We start from the raw sequence: 20,946 nt of genomic DNA, 5'->3' as shown, positions 1-20,946 counted from the left end.
GCAATATGTGCACTACCTATTGGTATGTGGTATGGTTCTGAGAGATATAGCACACACTCAGAAGACATACACAGCCAAGCGTGCATCATCAACACAGAATCAGACAGAGCAGAACACCTGCTGCATGCCAACCCTGCATGCCAACCCTCCTTGATACAGCTCTCATGCCAACTCATTAAGAAGACATCAGATATGTCTGTCGGGTGCCTTATTACTTTCTCTCTTATCTTAATATATAATGTCTAAATCTGTTTCATTTCTTTTTTTTTCTCCCTCCTTCACTCACTCTGAATTCCATCTCTAAGTGTTTCTCTTTTTCTTTCACTGACTCCCTCTATCTCTATTTTCTCTTTCTTTATTTCACTCTCCCTGTACTTGTCTACATCAAATATCTTTACACACTTTTCTCTCCTCATCCTATTCTCATTTATGTATTATGAGAATAATTTATTTCATGTGTATTTTACATTTTTAACTGTATGCTTCGCATGCACTGATATTTGCTCCAGGAAATACAAATCTTGTTGGAAATATCTTCTCTGTTTTAGGTGACTTTCCTTATCGACTTTACATTCCCTTTAGTGTTCTTGTGCCTTGATTGTTCCTACAAGAAACTGGAGAGCTTTTTCAAATAAGAACTTGCCGCTTTAAGAGTAGTGCTCGGATCAAACGTACGTGTGATAGACAATGAAGAGACTCCACTGCAGAGGCTTCTTCATCTTGTGACTGACTATGCAAATGTATGATTCAGTTCAATCTTGGGATCCACAGAACATTTTTGACAGGCAAGCTTTCTGGTAAATCTTTTGATAATACATACTTCAAATCTTGACAAGCCCTTTTGTTGTAATAAACACAGACTTTGAAAAGAGCATTGGGGCCTTGGCAAAGTTAGAAAATAAATTAGTCATCCAATTAAAATGGTTTCCCATGTGTGGGTTACTTCATTAGGGCCAATGGACTGACTGCAATGTGCCAATCCCTCCTCCGTCATTAGTGAGGAACAGAGAGGAACAGTGTTCTGCCCGAGTGGATGAGTACAATGCTGCAGGGGAGCCATGACAGACTTACAAGTGTCACGGTTGGCCACATTTCAGGGAGGGGGGGAGGAAGCTCTGCAAAAAGACTCACCACTGAGTGAGGGTAGTCTGCCATACCTGAGGATTCAAGCTGCCTTGGTTCCAGGAGTGGTGGTGTATGTTCATTGGTTGTTGTCAGGCCAAAGGAAAGGAAGCGGTCAGGAGAGTTCTCTGGTCAAAGCCCAGTGCCCCATATTTGGGCCCTTGGCTCCATCAGCTCCACTTGCTCTCATCACATTGATCCATCCGACTGTGCCAACCTGAAGAGGGGGCAGAGGGGTTGCTGATCCATCCAGCTGTGCCAACCTGAAGAGGGGGCAGAGGGGTTGCTGATCCATCCAGCTGTGCCAACCTGAAGAGGGGGCAGAGGGGTTGCTGATCCATCCGGCTGTGCCAACCTGAAGAGGGGGCAGAGGGGTTGCTGATCCATCCGGCTGTGCCAACCTGGAGAGGGGGCAGAGGGGTTGCTGATCCATCCGGCTGTGCCAACCTGGAGAGTGGGCAGAGGGGTGGCTGTGCCAACCTGGAGAGGGGGCAGAGGGGTGGCTGATCTAGGGCTCTAAAAATGACTGGCAATGCTTGGAACAGTTAATGACAGAGTGGAAATCTCCTGGAAAATGGAAATATGAGAGATTGTCAGTCAAGGGTTGAATGCAGATGCAGTTGTATGAGGACTAGTGCAGGCTGATCTGTTGAAAGCTACAGCCATTATTTGGGTTCATATTTATAATGGCTATGGTTGATCATGGCTAATATTATCCTTTCAACCGTAAACATGACAAGCAACCTGAGGGAACAATCATAGATAGCCACTTCCTTTACATTTGATAAATGTGGACATGCAGCAACAGAGGAATCTTAGCTATGCCATCTCAGACTGTATCTGCAGACAGTTGGCTCACTTATCTCTGTTTCATTTTATCATTCACTCCCATAATGCACATGTGTCTTCACCTTTAGGGTGGCTACGCACGCACATGTCTTTACCTGAACACTCAACATACTGATCGCACAGGGAGTAACATGATGTAGCTTTAGTGGCTTATTAGCATTTTTATGGAGTGATTATGGGGTACGAAAATCTTATCCTTCATACAACTCTGTGTAAGACGTTTGTGATTTGCTCAATACATACATCAAATGCCATTTGTGTGCTTAGACATGCATTGGCAGGTGATGTTTTAAATTCATGGAATCATTAAACAAGAGAACACATAATCTGCATTTTCATGTGTCACCAAACTGATGAAAGAGACCATAGCCTGCTAAAGCTGCTGTGAAGCAACAACATCCTTGTATATATATATCCTGTTATGATATTCATGAACACATCAGAAATATCGAATTAGAACAGTTTGTAGCTTAAAGAAGCTGTAAGATGACCACTCTTTTCAGGAACGGTTCATGCCACACCTCCATGGGTTGTGGCTCCGCACTGAGGGTGAGCTTCACGCATCAGTGCCATACTAATCCTTCAACAGGTGTAGAGAGGCATAACAGTTGACATGTTGGGTTGTAAAGAGTGTTATTTACGACAACTTCGTATTCACGCCTGGGAAATTCGCTTCATTTAGACTCGTCTTATTTACGCTATAGGACTGTTTTTGTTTGTTTAAATGTTTAATTTTTTTCGATGAACGTGCATTAAATACTTTACTGTTGTCTTCCTCAATCTTCTGTTGTGGCCCGCTTCAAGGATCCCACTGTGTTGATCACAGTAATCTGATACAGTTTTACAGGATTTTAACCGGCAGTTGCTATCCAGGGAAATCTGAGATTCATCAACATACCAAACCTTCTGAATTATTCGCATAATCAATCCGTACTCTGGTCGGCGAACTTCAGGAGGACACACAGGTAAGGGTGATTCTAAGAACGACTAGAAAGACTGACTCATAGACTACTTCTAATAAGAAGAAAATACTGATTTATACTGACGAGAAACAATTTAATTTGTGTAAAATACGTTTACCGTCCTTTCAGTTACAATGCACTGTAGGCTAGTAACAATGCAACTGTGTAGCAGTTGCTCATTGTTTTTCGTTTGTGAATTTGAATAATCGCATGAGAATGCATAGCGCACCAGAAAAGTGATACAGCCAACTCAAAAACAGAAAAAAACCAATCCTCATATGAAAGCACATTAAGAAATAAATAGGCCTATATCATGCGCGACTAAACCTTCCAGTATGGTCATCAGAAATACTGGCAGAGTGAGGTTGTGTTGTGTTGTGTTGTGTCCTGTTAGAGTATCAGATAAGTTATTCAGAAACCACTGAAGTTTTTCTTTCACATTATGATTGATATTACACTGTTACTTGTGTTAGCATTCAGTTGTTGTGTTTATCCAATTACTGGGTCAGAGTATGTGTAGTGCAGTATTCACTGGGCATAAAACAACTCACACATATATCTAATGCCTTCCAGAATGGACATACTAGACCAGTGGCTGTGGAGGCAGGAGTACTGGCTGCCACCAGGTATCACCTGGGAGGACATGAGTAAGGTGGCGGGGGCTCCCTGCCCTCGTCCCAGAGACCTCTCCCTGTGTCTGCCCATTGCCGTTGCATTTATCGGCCTTCGCTACATCTTTGACAGGTAACTCGATTAACTCCACCGGATTACGCTGTTTGTATCACTTCTAAAAGAATAGAAGGCTATAACATCCACTGTACTTTGACCAGTACTGAAAATATGTTGTTACACACTTGTTATACATAGGCGGCATACTTTTTAAGAGAAAGGAATAACAGAGCCACTTGTGCGGAACAAAAGCCCTTTTCGACACTTTATGTGTTGGCGCGCCATTGGCATCTGCTCCGCGTTAACCAGGATGTTTTGTCCTGTGTTACTGGAGTGCCATGCTTCAGAGCAGGTGCGCTGGCGTGTGTAAAGAGAGGCAGCCCAAGGGAGCTGTGCCTCGGGGCGGAGGTGTGAAGCAGAGTGGGCCAGAAATGTTCATTGTTACGTGTTAGTGGGTTAATGTTATTGAATAACAGCAAGGAGAAGCAGGAAAACAGACAGAGAGGATAGTGTGCCATTATGGGTGCTTGCCTGTTTGCCTGAAAGTTTGTTTTGGAAGTTTTTCGTCGTTGTTTTAGACGGGTTTAGTGCTGCTGAGGGAGGGGGTAGTTAGGGGGATGGAAAGACGATGCTGTTGCCAAAGCAGCTATTCCCCATGGTAACAAGACACACAACAATAGTGTCAACTGACATGCAGGTCTGCAGGTGCAGAGGGGGTGTTTTATCCCCTTTCCACAGTCTCTTTGAAGCCCATAGAAAAGACTTTTTATGGCTCACTGGATCACGTAAGACTTGTAGACTCAGGCACACACAATAACACTCAGCACTGCTCAGGGTCCCATATGTGGTTCAGATCTTTCCACAATCAATTCCTTACCTCAATTCCTTACCTTAACAGGGGCCCACATCCATATACATATAAGATCATGGCTGCTGCCATATGTTGAAATGATGGACAAGGAAAAACAAATCAACAAATTGCTGTGTTTCCTGTGCAAAGAACATTATTTTCCCATATCAGGACACCTTGTAGGCCATTATCCTGCTCAGACCATGGTTACCACATAGCAGCAAGGTCCCGTAAAGTCATAATGTTCTTCTGGTCATACCAGGATGTACTTATTTGTTGTACTGCTTTCATTTTTATAGATCATGTGTAGTCCAAAATCTAAGTTAAATGCTAGAACAGTCCTGACCTCTCTCTGACCTGAGACATTGACTGCCACATGTAAATACTGTATATGTGCTTTGCTCACTGGAAACAGCATTTGCTTGTCAATGTCGGTTGACAGGATGGAGATTTGCATGTCCCCAGTGCCCTAGAATACAGGCATTATCTCTTCTATATGCATCGACTCGGCCATCAAAATCTGAATGGCACTAATTCAATTCTCACCCCTTTTTGTTGCCGTTTCCACCATGTTCCCTCTGGTTCTACTGTGTTTTCCTCACAGAGTGACAAAGACTCTAATGACTATTATTCCATTTCTCCTGATTAGCCCAGGTGTAATTTCATACCCAACAGTCTGCATTCATCCAGTTTAGTGCATCTTTTCACTGTATCTGCATGATTGCCATGGTTATCGTTGTGACTATTTTGATGTCATACAATTTGTCAAATGCCCTCTGACAGTCTAGACTGTAAAGTAAAACTGTGGTTACAGAGCTAAATGTGTGGAAGAATACTAGGGCCTGGTCCTTAGCAGTGTCAGTGTATCAGGCTTTTGAAAAGATGTTTTGACAAAAACCTTCATAGCAAAGACAAGAGATCACAGAGGTCTGGCTACTGCCATCTGGTGGCCTGCTTCCATATTACGAAACCGCGATACATTTCCACCAGTGTGTCCGGTTTGCTGACACCTGCATTTGACAATATTGGTGTCATCTGTCATTAAAAATATGCTTTGAGTTTTGTCGTTGAAATATAACATGACTGATAATGTTTTCATGTGTTAGCATGGGTGAATGCTTGAACTGTAAGGGTATGTCTATTATAATATTTCCAGGTGCATAGCAGTGCCCTTAAGTAGGCACCTTGGAGTTCGGGATCGAATAAGGGTACCGGTCTTCCCCTCTCCAAAACTGGAGGCTTTTTACACGCAGCATCATCCTCGGGAACCATCACAGGTTTGTTTCATTACCCCAAAGATGTGCCTCACGACAAGAGAAGGTACCCTCTTGTGGTGAAATTCAGTTCTATGAGAAGCCTAAATTGTGAACACAGGCCAGGGGAAATAGGACACCTCCACATAGGTCTGTGGCCCACTGTAAAAGTATTTTCACACTTTCTCATTTTTACTTTAGATTTGTTTCTGTAACAAAATAAAAGACTGACCATAAAATGCCTCTATGTTTTACAACACAATTTAGCGGTGTATGAAATACATTTTTAAATGGACAAAACTTTATATAGGGAGAGGTTTTATTGTCCCTTTATGGTTGAATTTGTTTATTAAGTTTCCCTTTTTTTAATGAAATGATTGAAAAAGCAGTTTTCACTACATTTGTCAGAACTATTTTCATACAATGAAGTGAAGTTTTTTTTAAAACTGGTGAATGTTTCTGAGCAGTGCCTCTTTTGTGATCATAATTAAGCCTGTGTGTTCCAGTGTCCTGCAGTGATTCTGTGCTTTGTTTAGAGTGAGATGACTGCACTGGTGAAGCAGAGTGGTTTCACAAAGAGACAAGTTGAGTTCTGGTTCCGTCACCGGCGGAATTTGGACCGACCAAGCAGTACCAAAAAGTTCTGTGAGGCTTGGTAAGCTCTTCTACTTATTTTCTTTTACAAATGGTATCAGGTTGCCTCATTGTTATTTAAATATTTATTCAAATATTTCAACTATTTTGATTTCAATTTCTAGCTGGAGGTTTGTTTTCTACCTGATGTCGTTCTCTTTCGGACTTCTGTCTTTGATTGATGTAAGTACTTCTCATGGTTTCATCCAGTTGTTCAGAGCTGCTTAGATGAAAAATATTAGCAATATCGACATTAATGAAAAGAGAGACAATCCTGCATTACATTATCACGATTTTAAAACATTCCTCAGCTTTCTGTAAAAAAAAGAAAGCCCACCTTCTTCTGAATGTTTGTTCCTGCGTTGCAGAAGCCGTGGTTCTGGGATCAGAGAGAGTGCTGGAGGGGTTACCCACAACAGGTAGCCTACAGATGACACTGCCCCTTCCCACATCACTCATCTAGCTTCTGTCCTTTTTACATTGCCATGTGATAGCGTTGGTCTGTTCTGTATCTTTTCAACTAAAGAAATGTGGTGTTTTGCTCTTTAGTGAAGCACCTTTGAAGATAGAGAGAAATCTGAGACTTCTGGAATGCAGCCCAGGTTGACTGCGCTCAGAAAACAGTTATGAAGAAGTGTGACTTGATTGATCCTGGTCAGAACAAAAGAGCTATTAGGAAGTGTGGCTTATATGGTGTCAAGGACTTCTCCCTCAGATTCAAAACATTTTCTTTACACCAATTGGTCAGTCCTTATACAGTATAACATTTTTATTTATAATATTCTAAGTAATCTTTCTTTTTGTGTCATATGTACGGAAGAGCTATCAATATTATTGACAAGTTAACATCAGTCTGATTAATGACCTATTTGGAGTTAGAAGGGACATAAACATAAAATGCTTAAGTTCCATATACATTTACATTTAGCAGACACTTTTATCAAAAGTGACGTGCAAAGGAAAGAACAATCAAGCTACGAGCAATAGAGAACTAGTTTTAACAATAAATAAATAAATACTTTATAATAAATACTACTTTACATAAGAAATAAAAAGGTCTCTGATCAGATGGTACGTCCAGACTTGCATTGGCTGGCATTCAACTGAATACTCGAAAGCCACTTCACATTACTGTGGCTCTTCAAAATGATTTGCCACTGTTTCGCCAACCACTAGTCAAATGACAACTTGTATAACACAAATGAACTCCTTCAAACCATGAAATCGACTGTTGATGCAAATGGTCTGAGTATTTAATTCCTCTGTACCTATGTGTTTGATTCGGCATAAACTCTGAGATATTCATGTTAAATCATCAATGAAATCAGAGTCCTCTTTTGTCTTTTCGTAGCATGTGGAGCAAGCTCACTTCTGGTATTATCTCATAGAGCTGGGCTTCTACTGGTCTCTTCTGCTCTGTGTGTCTGTGGATGTCAAACGCAAAGTAAGTTTTCCTCTGAGGACTGTTGGCTTTGCATATATGTTTTGAGCATGTATAGATGTTGAAGATATGTTTATCCTTTAGCTAAGGGACACTGTGAAAAAGGAAGAGATTGAGCAGGAGACAGAGCTAAGAAACCAGCCTCATGCATCATAGTGTTCTCTCAGCAAACTGATTTTCATGCTATATTACTTGGCCTTATTTCCTCAGGACTTTAAAGAGCAGATTGTTCATCACATTGCCACCATTTTCCTGCTGGGCTTTTCCTACTGCTCCAATTACGTCCGTGTTGGTACACTGGTCATGCTGGTCCATGACTCATCGGATTTCCTGCTCGAGGTAAAAACAACTCATGAAGCTCTTGGGTTGTAGGGTTTCATGATCAAGGCAGGAAAGTGGTATCTCTGTAGTGGTCTTAACTGCCAACAGAATGGTATCCATTTTGATGTCATTTAAATCACAGTAGCTATATAAGTAAGGGATAATGTATAGAACGCAGGTCATTGTCGGGAAAATAAGCCCCGACAGGGCGAACAGCACCCCGACGCGAAAGCGGAGGGGTGTTGCTTCACCCTGAAGGGGCTTATTTTCCCGACAATGACCGGCGTTCTATACATTATCCCACTTATTATACGGTTACAACTAAAACAAACAAATTACTTAACACCGTGTGTCTTTTTACAATGCATTTGTTACTATACGTAGTGTTTAAAAGGAGAGAAATAGTTCGCCAAAGACGTTGAACTTCAAAGACAGTTGAACATTCTTTAGAACACAGCTGCTCAACCGTCCGCTGAAACTCCATTGATAAGTTACCGTACTACTTGCGGAGTGCTACGAAAGATGTGAATCAGAGGCAAAAAGGCCACTTTCCTTGACAGCGGTCATTAACTGCATAGCAACGGTCAGTTATCGGAAAATAGTTGACCGCAGAACGTTGGGAAGCCCCATTCAAGTGAATGAAGCATTCTACAGCATTAAGAAGAGCCGTGTAATAATGTGCTTTAAGATGCGTATCTGCCTTGGTGTGTCTCTCCTGCTTCTGATCAGTCTGCCAAGATGTTCAACTATGCTGGCTGGAAGAAGACGTGCGATTCCCTATTTGTCATCTTTGCAGTCGTGTTCCTGGTCACACGGCTTGTGGTATTTCCCAGCAAGTGAGGCTTCTGCTGACTTTACTGATGTGTCAAGAGATTTAGGAGATGAGTGTTTTAACTATAACCACATAATTGCTAATTATTTAACATCAATTATCAATGCATTGATGACTGATTATGAGATGAAGGTGAGAATGATGACCATATAAATACTGTTTTTGTGAATAGAGTGAATTCCATCATCTCCACAAACAAATTCTTTTTTTTTTCTTTTCAGAATAATTAATACAACCCTCAACTTGTCCATGGAAATCTTCCAGCCTTTTATGGGTTATTACTTTTTTAACGCCCTGCTGTTGGTTCTGCAAGCACTACACATCTTCTGGGCTTGGCTGATTTTACGGATGGTGTATAAATTTCTCTTTTTGGGGAAGGTGGGTGCAAACATATACTTGCTCAAGATCAAAACATCAAGTGAAGTGATATATTTACAATGTATTTGTTCTCGAGTCATTCAGGTTAATTAAGTTATTATTCAATCATCAGCTGGAAAAAGATGAACGCAGTGATGACAGTCTAGAAGATGAGGAAGACTGTGATGAGGAGCAGTCATCTTGGAAGAAAAGAGAAGTGGTCCTAAACTCTAAACTGTCCAGCTTAACCAGCAGTTGTGTGCTGAACACCCTCACACGTCAGAGAGCCAACTCATCCTCCAGACTGCCCAAGTCAAGATAAGCTTCTCAAGCCTCTAGCTGACTTGGAGAGCACAGCCGTTACAAACAATATGGTCTCTATTGTTGGACGTACATCTGACCATTGCATCTGAGCATCATACTGAGGACTTTACAGTAACACCCCCGAACTAATGGCACACAAAATAAATTAAGTGTGTACCATGCATTTCATATCTTCATGACAGAATTGTTATAAAAGTAAGGTTAGCTTGTGGGTGGTTTTAAAGGACACATTTAATGTTAAAACAAATTGAGGGAACCACAGGATATTGTAGTGGCATTGTAGATATTTTGTATATAGTTTTGTATATGTATTGTATATGGTCTTTGCACTACCTCTAACATGTTGTTTCATGAAGTTACACAATTTACTGCGGGAATCATCCGCAAGGTAATTTGCCGGGCAGGGTGTGTGACTGATAAATGACTGGGTTGGATTTGTCCACATTGATAATTTAACAATATATACCCTTCTTATTGTATTTAATTACAGTCATTGTAAATATAAGCCTACACTAGAGCTCGGTCTGAATTATCTGTGTACACAAAATAGTGTCAATTTTTTTTCTATTTTTGGTATTTATACAAATTGACATTGCAGTTCCAATGAGCACCCCAAACTTGAAAAAACGGTCCGGAATTCTGGAGTTTATGTCTCTCAAGCGTAGTTTACACGGAGTCGAGTTTGTCTGCGTCCGAGCTGAAACTAATACAGATAGCCCTATCATTTAGACGAACACTCTCTATCCGCACACGGTATCTCCAGCGAATCGAATCGGGGGTAGAAAGTGAGTAGATTTGAATCGGTACGGTGGCTGGTGTTCGTGTGCACGGATTCACGCAACCTGATGACGTCATTGTCCGACGTGATCCCATTGCCATCTCCAACCAATATATATTTAACACCTGTTGTCTCTCTACATCTCACTCATGGTGTGTCTCGAACTCACTCTCATTAATCCAGCCTACTGATTTTTGTTAAGCCTCCTATCTTGATCTAATTCTTTTTATTCAGACGTCAAATAACTTTCATGACCACAAATATAAATTGGCCAGCGAATTATTTAGCTTTTTTGTTCATAAAATAATGTAGAATGGTCGGCGCAAAGCCTCATGGGAAACGGGATGACAGACATGTCATGTTGCACTGTTCCAGACTCTTTATTATCAATAGAAAATAGAATTCATTTTCGCATAACCTATAGTCTGCTCTGAGCACCGATTTTATTAACCACCATAATGTATTACTGTGCAGATTAAATGTAGGCTATGCGGTTAGGCTAAACGTTGCTAGTTGTAGCTTGTCTACTGGCTGTTTACCCGTGTCCTCCTGTCTTCTACGTTTTTTCAGTTGTCTGTAGCAGCGCTAAAGCGCCACCAACAGGCGTGGGGGAGGTACTAAAGTCGGTCTTTACGCAAATCTCTCGTTACCAGGCTCCGTCCTTACGGAATTAAAAGATTTGATTCGTGTGAAAAATGAACCCGATTCAGTGAAACTAGACTCCGTGTAAAGGGGGCCTTAGGCTTTGAGGAATAGGGGGATCATGATTTTCCAATACTTAAAAAGCACATTGTTTTACGTTTATAATAAGCACCGCTTGTGTCGTCGTGCGTTTATTTCATATTACTATATTTAAAAAAATCTAATTTTGTTTTTTTGTTTCCAATGTTTGTTGGGCGGGGACAACTTTATGGTAGGACACGTAGGCTAACGTTCATCTCCCCATATTGGCAGTGTCCGGTAATGCTTTTTCTGTCATGATTATTGAACTGTTGACATTTCAGATGAGTCGGTCCGTTTATATTAAGTCATTTGCTTAATTTAGTTCCATGGCAATGTTCCGAAAGCCCATTATTCCGACAGCCCGCTGTTCCGAAATTGTGAGCACAGCATCGTGAACCACTATAGCCCACATGCACATAAATTGAACACACAATCATAAACATATAAATGCATTTATTTCACAAGCATGAACTTTAATTCAGATTATCATTATACACACATGGCATTTGCATCGCGATGATAAAAATACTTTTAGACAGTACGGTACTAAACATATACATGTGTGCTACTATCTACTACCTACTAAGGTCATCATGATTGTAAAGGAAACATGTCTGATAGAAATAATGTTAAAAAATATATACAGGTATATACAAAAAAAATCTACTCTATCTACGATCATTCAAAAAAGGAATATGACACAACCTGACAAGCTCTTTAGTGCTCAGATTTTAAACAGCTGGTATAAAAAGTTGAAAAATCTTTTTTGCCTAAACCTGTCAAACACAAACAACCAAGTCCTTTCCCTGTCTGGGTGTTGCCATGGCTACGAATCATGATTGACTGTGTGGCATTTGATTGTCCTCATTCTTCTCCATTCTCTGCTTGGTTTGAATTGACTGAATGGAGACATTTGTATTATTTACCATTAACAGAGCCCAGGACACTCACAAAGAGAGACTTTTTCACAGTGCAGAATGCACTTGATTTACATCTGGAGGAATGTCATTTATATATACAGTATATATTCAATAATAATACAATGCTAATACATATCAGATGCAACAGCTTAAAAATAACTCTTGATCCTTCACTCCTGTTTTCCTACCATTTGTACCCATATCTTTTGGTGAGATCAACTTTTGACTTCAACAGTATCACCAGGTCTTTGGCATTCATGCGCGACTTGGGTTCATATTCTATCAATGGTTTCACAATGTCATGAAGAGTAGGCTGTAATCTAGTCAGAGCAAGAGGAGGTTTTCTTTTAAGAAGAAGACGACGCAGCTCCCGCAGGCTACTGTAAGACCAGGCCTGAGAGTTGGTGAACATCTCCAGAAGAGTGATGCCAAGAGACCACATGTCTGACATGGTGCTGCATTTATAACACTTTACCAGGCATTCTCGTGCCATGTAGGGTGGAGTTCCTCCCAGTGGGCCACAGAGAGCTCCTGATTGACGGCTTCCTGTCGTTATGGACACCGTTTCCTTCAGGTTCACCAAGCCCCAATCAGTCAGGTAGGCCTTTGTGTTGTCTGCGGCAATCTTGCAAAGATATAATTAGAAAGTATTTTGTAAATTAAATGTAAACTTTTAATTAGACTTTCCGTTCTGTTCTGTTTCTCAGGTCTAAAACCTTTAGATCTGATATGGCATAATTATGAAGCTGAATAGTGTTGAGAATTAATATGAATACGAGGAAGAACATAGTATAGCCATCCCTTAAAAAAAATGAGGGATGGTTCAAGTCACTAACCATTACATTCGCTGGTTTCAGATCTTGGTGGATGATTGCTTTTCCATGTATGTACTCAACAGCCATGGCAATATCTAAAGCCACAAACAGCTTATCCTCATCCTGCAACTTAAAGAGTTATAGAGCAATACTTTTAGGAATTCTTTACTATGTTGTAATTTTATTAACAGGGGTGCCACAAAGTCTGTGAACCCGAAAATCTGCATTAATGTCACCTAAAATGTGATTTATACTTCATCAAAACTGATAAAGAGAAGCCAATGGGATATTAATCTACAAAAAAAATGTCTACTCATGTATTCCACTCTTCACCAATCCCACATGAAATAACCATCATTGTGTGAAAAAGTCTGAACCCTCCCTCCAGTATATGGTGCGAACCCCCTGCACAACAGTGACTATAATCAAACATTTCCATGAGCCATTCAACAGTCCCACACAACAGTTGAGAGTCATTGTCCTTCTGAAAGACTCATCCTGTTGAGCTTCACATCACATATACAGTGGGGAAAAATAGTATTGTCAGCCACCAATTTTGCAAGTTCTCCCACTTTAAAAGATGAGCGAGGCCTGTAATTTTCGTCATAGGTATACCTCAACTATGAGAAATCCAGTAAATCACATTTGTCTGATTTTTAAAGAATTTATTTGCAAATTATATATGCTCTGTTTTGGGGCTGTCGCTGGGCAACATGGACTTTTAACTCCCTCCACAGATTTTCTATCGGGTTGAGATTTGGAGACTGGCTAGGCCACTCCAGGACCTTGAAATGCTTCTTAAGAAGCCACTCCTTCATTGTCCGGGCGGTGTGTTTGGGATCATTGTCATGCTGAAAGTCCAGCCACGTTTCATCTGCTTTATCATGCATTTGCTGAAAATCTCATGATACATGGCCCCATTCATTCTTTCCTTTACACGGATCAGTTGTCCTGGTCCCCTTGCAGAAAAACAGCCCCAGAGCATGATGTTTCCACCCCCATGCTTCACAGTAGGTATGGTGTTCTTTGGATGCAACTCTGCATTATTTCTCCTCCAAACACGACGAGTTGAGTTTTTACCAAAAAGCTCTATTTTGGCTTCATCTGACCATATGACATTCTCCCGATCCTCTTCTGGATCATTCAAATGCTTTCTAGCAATCTTCAGAGGGGCCTGGACATGTACTGGCTTAAGCAGGAGGACACGTCTGGCACTGCAGGATTTGAGTCCCTGGCGGCGTTGTGTGTTACTGATGGTAGCCTTTGTTACTTTGGTCCCAGCTCTCTGCAGGTCATTCACTACGTCCCCCCGTGTGGTTCTGGGATTTTTTGTTCACCGTTCTTGTGATAATTTTGGCCCCACGGGGTGAGATCTTGCGTGGAGCCCCAGATCGAGGGAGATTATCATTGTGTGTCTTCCATTTTCTAATAATTGCTCCCACAGTTGATTTCTTCACACCATGCTGCTGACCTATTGCAGATTCAGTCTTCCCAGCCTGCTGCAGGTCTACAATTTTGTTTCTGGTGTCCTTTGACAGCTCTTTGGTCTTGGCCATAGTGGAGTTTGGAGTGTGACTGTTTGAGGTTGTGGACAGGAGTCTTTTCTACTGATAACAAGTTCAAACAGGTGCCATTAATACAGGTAACGAGTGGAGGACAGAGGAGCCTCTTCAAGAAGAAGTTACAGGTCTGTGAGAGCCAGAAATCTTGCTTGCTTGTAGGTGACCAACAACTTATTTTCCACCATAATTTGCAAATACATTCTTTAAAAATCAGACAATGTGATTTTCTGGATTTTTTTTCTCATTTTGTCTCTCATAGTTGAGGTATACCTATGATGAAAATTACAGGCATCTCCTATCTTTTTTTTTGTCTCAACCAGAGACTATGATCTCAACTGTTCATACTAATGGCACATTTTTTATTAATATCCTGCAGACTGTCTCACAAGCTTCATTTGTTGATTATGAACACACATAACACAAAAGGCCCGAATAGATACAAGCACCTTTACAACCCCTCCTTAAACACGTATAAGGACGTTCAGATGGCCGCGAATTCATGGAGAGAATACTATCCTATTTTCACAGGAAACTTCACCTGCACAAAGCAATCAGGGCATATGTGTCAAAAGCGATAAAAGATACTGCTCTGATCTATTCCCATTCCATACTGAATATTCTGTTTAGATCAAAGATTTATTTCGACATACCGTGATATTTCAGATGATAGTTATGTGGTAGCCTATACCAATGTGTTGACATTAGAAAAACGTTGACTGCGACTGTTTTGGACAGAATGCGCTAATTCACTGAACACATATTTTCATATGACTTTTCTACCACTTGTTAGTCATGTCATCCATTCATATCGATGTTAGGGATGCACTATCTATTCAGTGTAATTCTATGCTGTGCACTGTGAGTGACGTCATACACAAGCAACACACCATGCGGAGCTTACAGTGTTAACAAAATGGAGCGAGTGAAAGGATCTGCTATCTGAAGCTATTTATTATTTTGCGATGTTTTTTTATATATCGGTATCGGATCGGTATCGGCCGATACTAAACACCAGATATCGGTATCGGAGGTGAAAAAAGCGGATCGTGCATCCCTAATCGATGTGAATCAATCAATACTAATACAACTTTAACTGTGATGTGTTTTTGTTTCATTTCACAACTTATGTACTGTATAATCAAAGGTAGCAGGTGCCCCCTTGTAAACATTCCACATTTGATTTGAACAGACGCGGCCAATGATTCCAATTTTTCACTGCCATGTACTTTGCGATAATAGCAGTTGCCCCCCATGGATAGCACACTTCGACTAAAGCCATTATCGGATAAATGCCATCATGTAAACGTACTGACTTTAGGTCATATTTATGCAGATTGTCAGTATTCTCTAAGGGGTTCTCTTAGTTTCTAGCACCACTGTATATATTTCACCAAACACCAAATATGATAATACACTACCTTGATGGGACTGCCTTTGTAAAGAACCTCCTGCAAGTTGGCTCCATGGATATACTCATTAGCAATGAGGACGTGTGTATCACTTCTGGCTACAGCAATCATCCGAACGATGTTGGGGTGAGACAAACGCCTGAAGAAAGAAATACTTTAGGTACAAGAACTGATTGCTAATGATCATTCATACAGAATATCTTCTATATTTTGTTGTTCAGATGTCTTAAATCGTCTCCACACGTTAGATGAAATGTGTAAGAATCATAGCTTCAGGTTGATTTTGTATGAGCTTTATTAGATTAATGATTTCAACCACAAAGGCATAGGGTACAAGTCCCTCTTCAATGTAAAACACCTAAGGCATACTACATAAACATGTATAAACACATAGTCTTACCAAGGTATAATTAATTCATTTGTAGACACTAGATTGTCTCCTATTTCTATCTTCTTGACAGCAGCAGGAGTTCCCTGGTATGATCCTCTGTAGACTGATCCATAGGAGCCACGTCCGATGCGTTCATCATAATTCACAGTTATTGTCGACTCATCCACAAATGGAACTTTTCTTTCAAAGACTAAAAGAAAGATGTACATGACAACATACAAAGGATTATATTTATAAGGATTAAGGATTATTATTATCAAACATATGTACTGTATCACTTACAAATGCATATGGATAACATATTTTATGTGTGAATGAGTAATGATTCATTTTATGAGGGCGGGATTTGAGCAACTGAATTTTACTGAATTTGACGAAAACTGTATACTAACCTTTCTGCTCAGCGCATGGTGCTTTTCTATGCTCTGGTCTCAAGGGAGGCTTCTGTTGTCCAAAGCCTTGAGAGCCAGCCGCACTCAGGTGCTGAAAAGGTTTTCTGAGCTCAGATTCAAGGCCTGATTTAGCAGAGTAATATCCAGTATCTCCCCTTGAGTATTCAACAGGTAGGCCTTCTTTAACTGTACAGACAGGGGAAATATGGAATTAATATTAGTCAAGCACAGTCAATCAATATTATAGCACTATGATGAATTTCTATAAAATATCTGTATTTCATATTATGTTAAACTTAAATATACATATATGCAAATCACAAGTGGGGAATTTTCATGACATGAAAAAATATACTTACAATTAGGACCTTCATCCATGCTCCACCCTCCACTGTTTCCTGCCACCATCTCTTCTATCTTCTCCAGCAGCTCTGTCACCTGGCCACCATTGCTCTTCTCATTCTCTACAACATGATACCTGTTCCCACATTTCTCTACTACCCACTGCAGAGCTTTTCCTTCTCCCTCGATGTGCTGCTCAATGGTTGTGCTACCTGGCCAGGCATCACAGATGAACAGCACTATAGTTTGACTCCAGACTCTCTCACCCAGAAGCTCCAGGTGTTCCTGCACTGCTCTTCTGTGTGTCTCTCTAAATGACGCGAGCGCATAAATGACCAGCAGTACAGCATGGGGTCCTGGAGGACACAGAGACATACTGAGGACAATCTCTTGTTTAACACGTTCAGGAGTGTCCACTACAGAATGATTGCGAAACCATCCGGGTGCCTCCACTACAGTGATGTGTCTCCCTGCTGTTTCTCCCTCTCTCTTCACACACTCAGCTTTTAGTCCTGAGGTATCAAACGCCTCTCTTCCCAGGATGGTGTTTCCTGGTGGAAACTTCCAATTCATTCTGTTTCCCAGCAGTACAATCCTCATGTCTGAGATATGTGGAGCACCACCTGGAAACAGACATCATGACACTGCTAAAGACACTGGACATCATGCAACCTCATATTAATGCACCTGCCTATGGTTTTACTGTAACAGAATAATCATCCACAGTGTCAAATGAACTATGATCTTGTGTGTGTTTTCATGCATGTAGATGTGTTTTAGAGTATATTTTTCTTTGTGTTTCCTAGCAATGTGGGAGATCTGGTAGTAGTTACTTTATGTGTCTAAAAGAATATTACAAACATAAATGTGTATGATTGTGTGCGTGTTGGGGGGGCTTGTATGTATGTATTTGTGTTTAAAGAGGGAGAGACATAAAGATAGATAGATAGATTGATAGAGAGTGTGAGAGAGAATGAATTAAGTAAATAAGAGCTGTGGTATGTACATTTGTATGTCTGAGAGCTGAACATGTCTCTTCACCTGATGATCTGAGAGTCTCTCTGTGCATCTGCACCTTCATCTTCCTCTCCTCTGCTCTTCTCTCGACCTCCTTCTTCTTCATCATCAGTTCTTTCAGAATCTTTGCATCGAAGTCAAAGTGATGGCCTCTGTTTCCTGCCACCATCTCTTCTATCTTCTCCAGCAGCTCTGTCACCTGGCCACCATCACTCTTCTTAATCTCTACAACATGATATCTGTTCCCACATTTCTCTACAACCCACTGCAGAGCTTTTCCTTCTCTCTCGATGTGCTGTTCAATGGTTGTGCTTCCTGGCCAGTCCTTACAGGTGAACAGCACTATAGTGTGACTCCAGACTCTCTCACCCAGAAGCTCCAGGTGTTCCTGCACTGCTCTTCTGTCTGTCTCTGTGAATGACTTGAGCGCATAAATGACCAGCAGTACAGCATGGGGTCCTGGAGGACACAGAGACACACTGAGGACAATCTCTTGCTTATCACATTCAGGAGTTTCCACTACAGAATGAATGCGAAACCATCCGGGTGCCTCCACTACAGTGATGTGTCTCCCTGCTGTTTCTCCCTCTCTCTTCACACACTCAGCTGTTTTTCCTGAGGTATCAAACTCCTCTCTTCCCAGGATGGTGTTTCCTGGTGAAATCTTCCAATTCACTCTGCTTCCCATCAGTACAATCCTCATGTCTGAGATATGTGGAGCACCACCTGGAAACAGACATCATGACACTGCTAAAGATACTGAACATCATGCAACATCATATGAATGCACCTGCCTATGGTTTTACTGTAACAGAATAATCATCCACATTGTCAAATGAACTATGATCTTGTGTGTGTTTTCATGTATGTAGATGTGTTATAGAGTTTATTTTTCTTTGTGTTTCCTAGCAATGAGGGAGATCTGGTAGCAGTTGCTTTATGTGTCTAAAAGAATATTACAAACATGAGTGTGTATGATTGTGTATGTGTTGGGTTTTTTTGGATGGGGGGGGGGGGGGTCCTTGTATGTATGTATTTGTGTTTAAAAAGGGAGATACAGTATACATAGAGAGAGCGAGAGAGAAAATGAATGAATGAAGTCAATAAGAGCTGTGATATGTACATTTCTAAGTCAGACAGCTGAACATGTCTCTCACCTGATGATCTGAGAGTCTCTCTGTGCTTCTGCATCTTCATCCTCCTCTCCTCTGCTCTTCTCTCGACCTCCTTCTTCTTCATCATCAGTTCTTTCAGAATCTTTGCATCAAAGTCAAAGTGATGGCCTCTGTTTCCTGCCACCATCTCTTCTATCTTCTCCAGCAGCTCTGTCACCTGGCCACCATCACTCTTCTTATTCGCCACAACATGATATCTGTTCCCACATTTCTCTACAACCCACTGCAGAGCTTTTCCTTCTCTCTCGATGTGCTGTTCAATGGTTGTGCTTCCTGGCCAGTCCTTACAGGTGAACAGCACTATAGTGTGACTCCAGACTCTTTCACCCAGAAGCTCCAGGTGTTCCTGCACTGCTCTTCTGTCTGTCTCTGTGAATGAGTGGAACGCATAAATGACCAGCAGTACAGCATGGGGTCCTGGAGGACACAGAGACCCACTGAGGACAATCTCTTGTTTATCACGTTCAGGAGTGTCCACTACAGAATGAATGCGAAACCATCCAGGTGCCTCCACTACAGTGATGTGTCTCCCTGCTGTTTCTCCCTCTCTCTTCACGCACTCAGCTGTTTTTCTTGAGGTATCAAACTCCTCTCTTCCCAGGATGGTGTTTCCTGGTGAAATCTTCCAATTCACTCTGCTTCCCAGCAGTACAATCCTCATGTCTGAGATATGTGGAGCACCACCTGGAAACAGACATCATGACACTGCTAAAGACACTGAACATCATGCAACATCATATGAATGCACCTGCCTATGGTTTTACTGTAACAGAATAATCATCCACATTGTCAAATGGACTATGATCTTGTGTGTGTTTTCATGCATGTAGATGTGTTTTAGAGTATATTTTTCTTTGTGTTTCCTAGCAATGTGGGAGATCTGGTAGTAGTTACTTTATGTGTCTAAAAGAATATTACAAACATAAATGTGTATGATTGTGTGCGTGCTGGGGGGGGGGGGGGGGCGGCTTGTATGTATGTATTTGTGTTTAAAGAGGGAGAGACATAAAGATAGATAGATTGATAGAGAGTGTGAGAGAGAATGAATTAAGTAAATAAGAGCTGTGGTATGTACATTTGTATGTCTGAGAGCTGAACGTGTCTCTCACCTGATGATCTGAGAGTCTCTCTGTGCTTCTGCACCTTCATCTTCCTCTCCTCTGCTCTTCTCTCGACCTCCTTCTTCTTCATCATCAGTTCTTTCAGACACTTTGCATCAAAGTCAAAGTGATGGCCTCTGTTTCCTGCCACCATCTCTTCTATCTTCTCCAGCAGCTCTGTCACCTGGCCACCATTGCTCTTCTCATTCTCTACAACATGATACCTGTTCCCACATTTCTCTACAACCCACTGCAGAGCTTTTCCTTCTCTCTCAATGTGCTGTTCAATGGTTGTGCTTCCCGGCCAGTCCTTACAGATGAACAGCACTATAGTGTGACTCCAGACTCTCCCACCCAGAAGCTCCAGGTGTTCCTGCACTGCTCTTCTGTCTGTCTCTGTGAATGAGTGGAACGCATAAATGACCAGCAGTACAGCATGGGGTCCTGGAGGACACAGAGACCCACTGAGGACAATCTCTTGTTTATCACGTTCAGGAGTGTCCACTACAGAATGAATGCGAAACCATCCGGGTGCCTCCACTACAGTGATGTGTCTCCCTGCTGTTTCTCCCTCTCTCTTCACACACTCAGCTGTTTTTCTTGAGGTATGAAACTCCTCTCTTCCCAGGATGGTGTTTCCTGGTGAAATCTTCCAATTCATTCTGCTTCCCAGCAGTACAATCCTCATGTCTGAGATATGTGGAGCACC

At 41.3% G+C, this 20,946-nt stretch overlaps 1 protein-coding gene across 1 annotated transcript; it reads left to right on the top strand.

Annotated features, from left to right (window-relative positions):
* Window positions 1-3,507: 3,507 nt before the first annotated feature.
* On the top strand, window positions 3,508-9,611 carry LOC308381454 (ceramide synthase 2-like; the record flags this gene model as incomplete). The annotated part of the gene is made up of 10 exons (XM_080859028.1): window positions 3,508-3,677; window positions 5,609-5,729; window positions 6,242-6,360; window positions 6,464-6,521; window positions 6,707-6,757; window positions 7,690-7,782; window positions 7,990-8,118; window positions 8,830-8,936; window positions 9,154-9,310; window positions 9,423-9,611. 10 exons carry the CDS (start codon window positions 3,508-3,510, stop codon window positions 9,609-9,611), a joined length of 1,194 nt encoding a protein of 397 aa, XP_080715154.1.
* Between the last annotated feature and the right edge of the window lie 11,335 nt (window positions 9,612-20,946).

This window comes from Sprattus sprattus (genome assembly GCF_963457725.1).
Source record: "Sprattus sprattus genome assembly, chromosome: 20".
NCBI classification, from domain to species: domain Eukaryota; kingdom Metazoa; phylum Chordata; class Actinopteri; order Clupeiformes; family Clupeidae; genus Sprattus; species Sprattus sprattus.
Note: the sequence above shows the minus strand (reverse complement) of the source record. Positions and strands in the feature narration are given on the sequence as shown.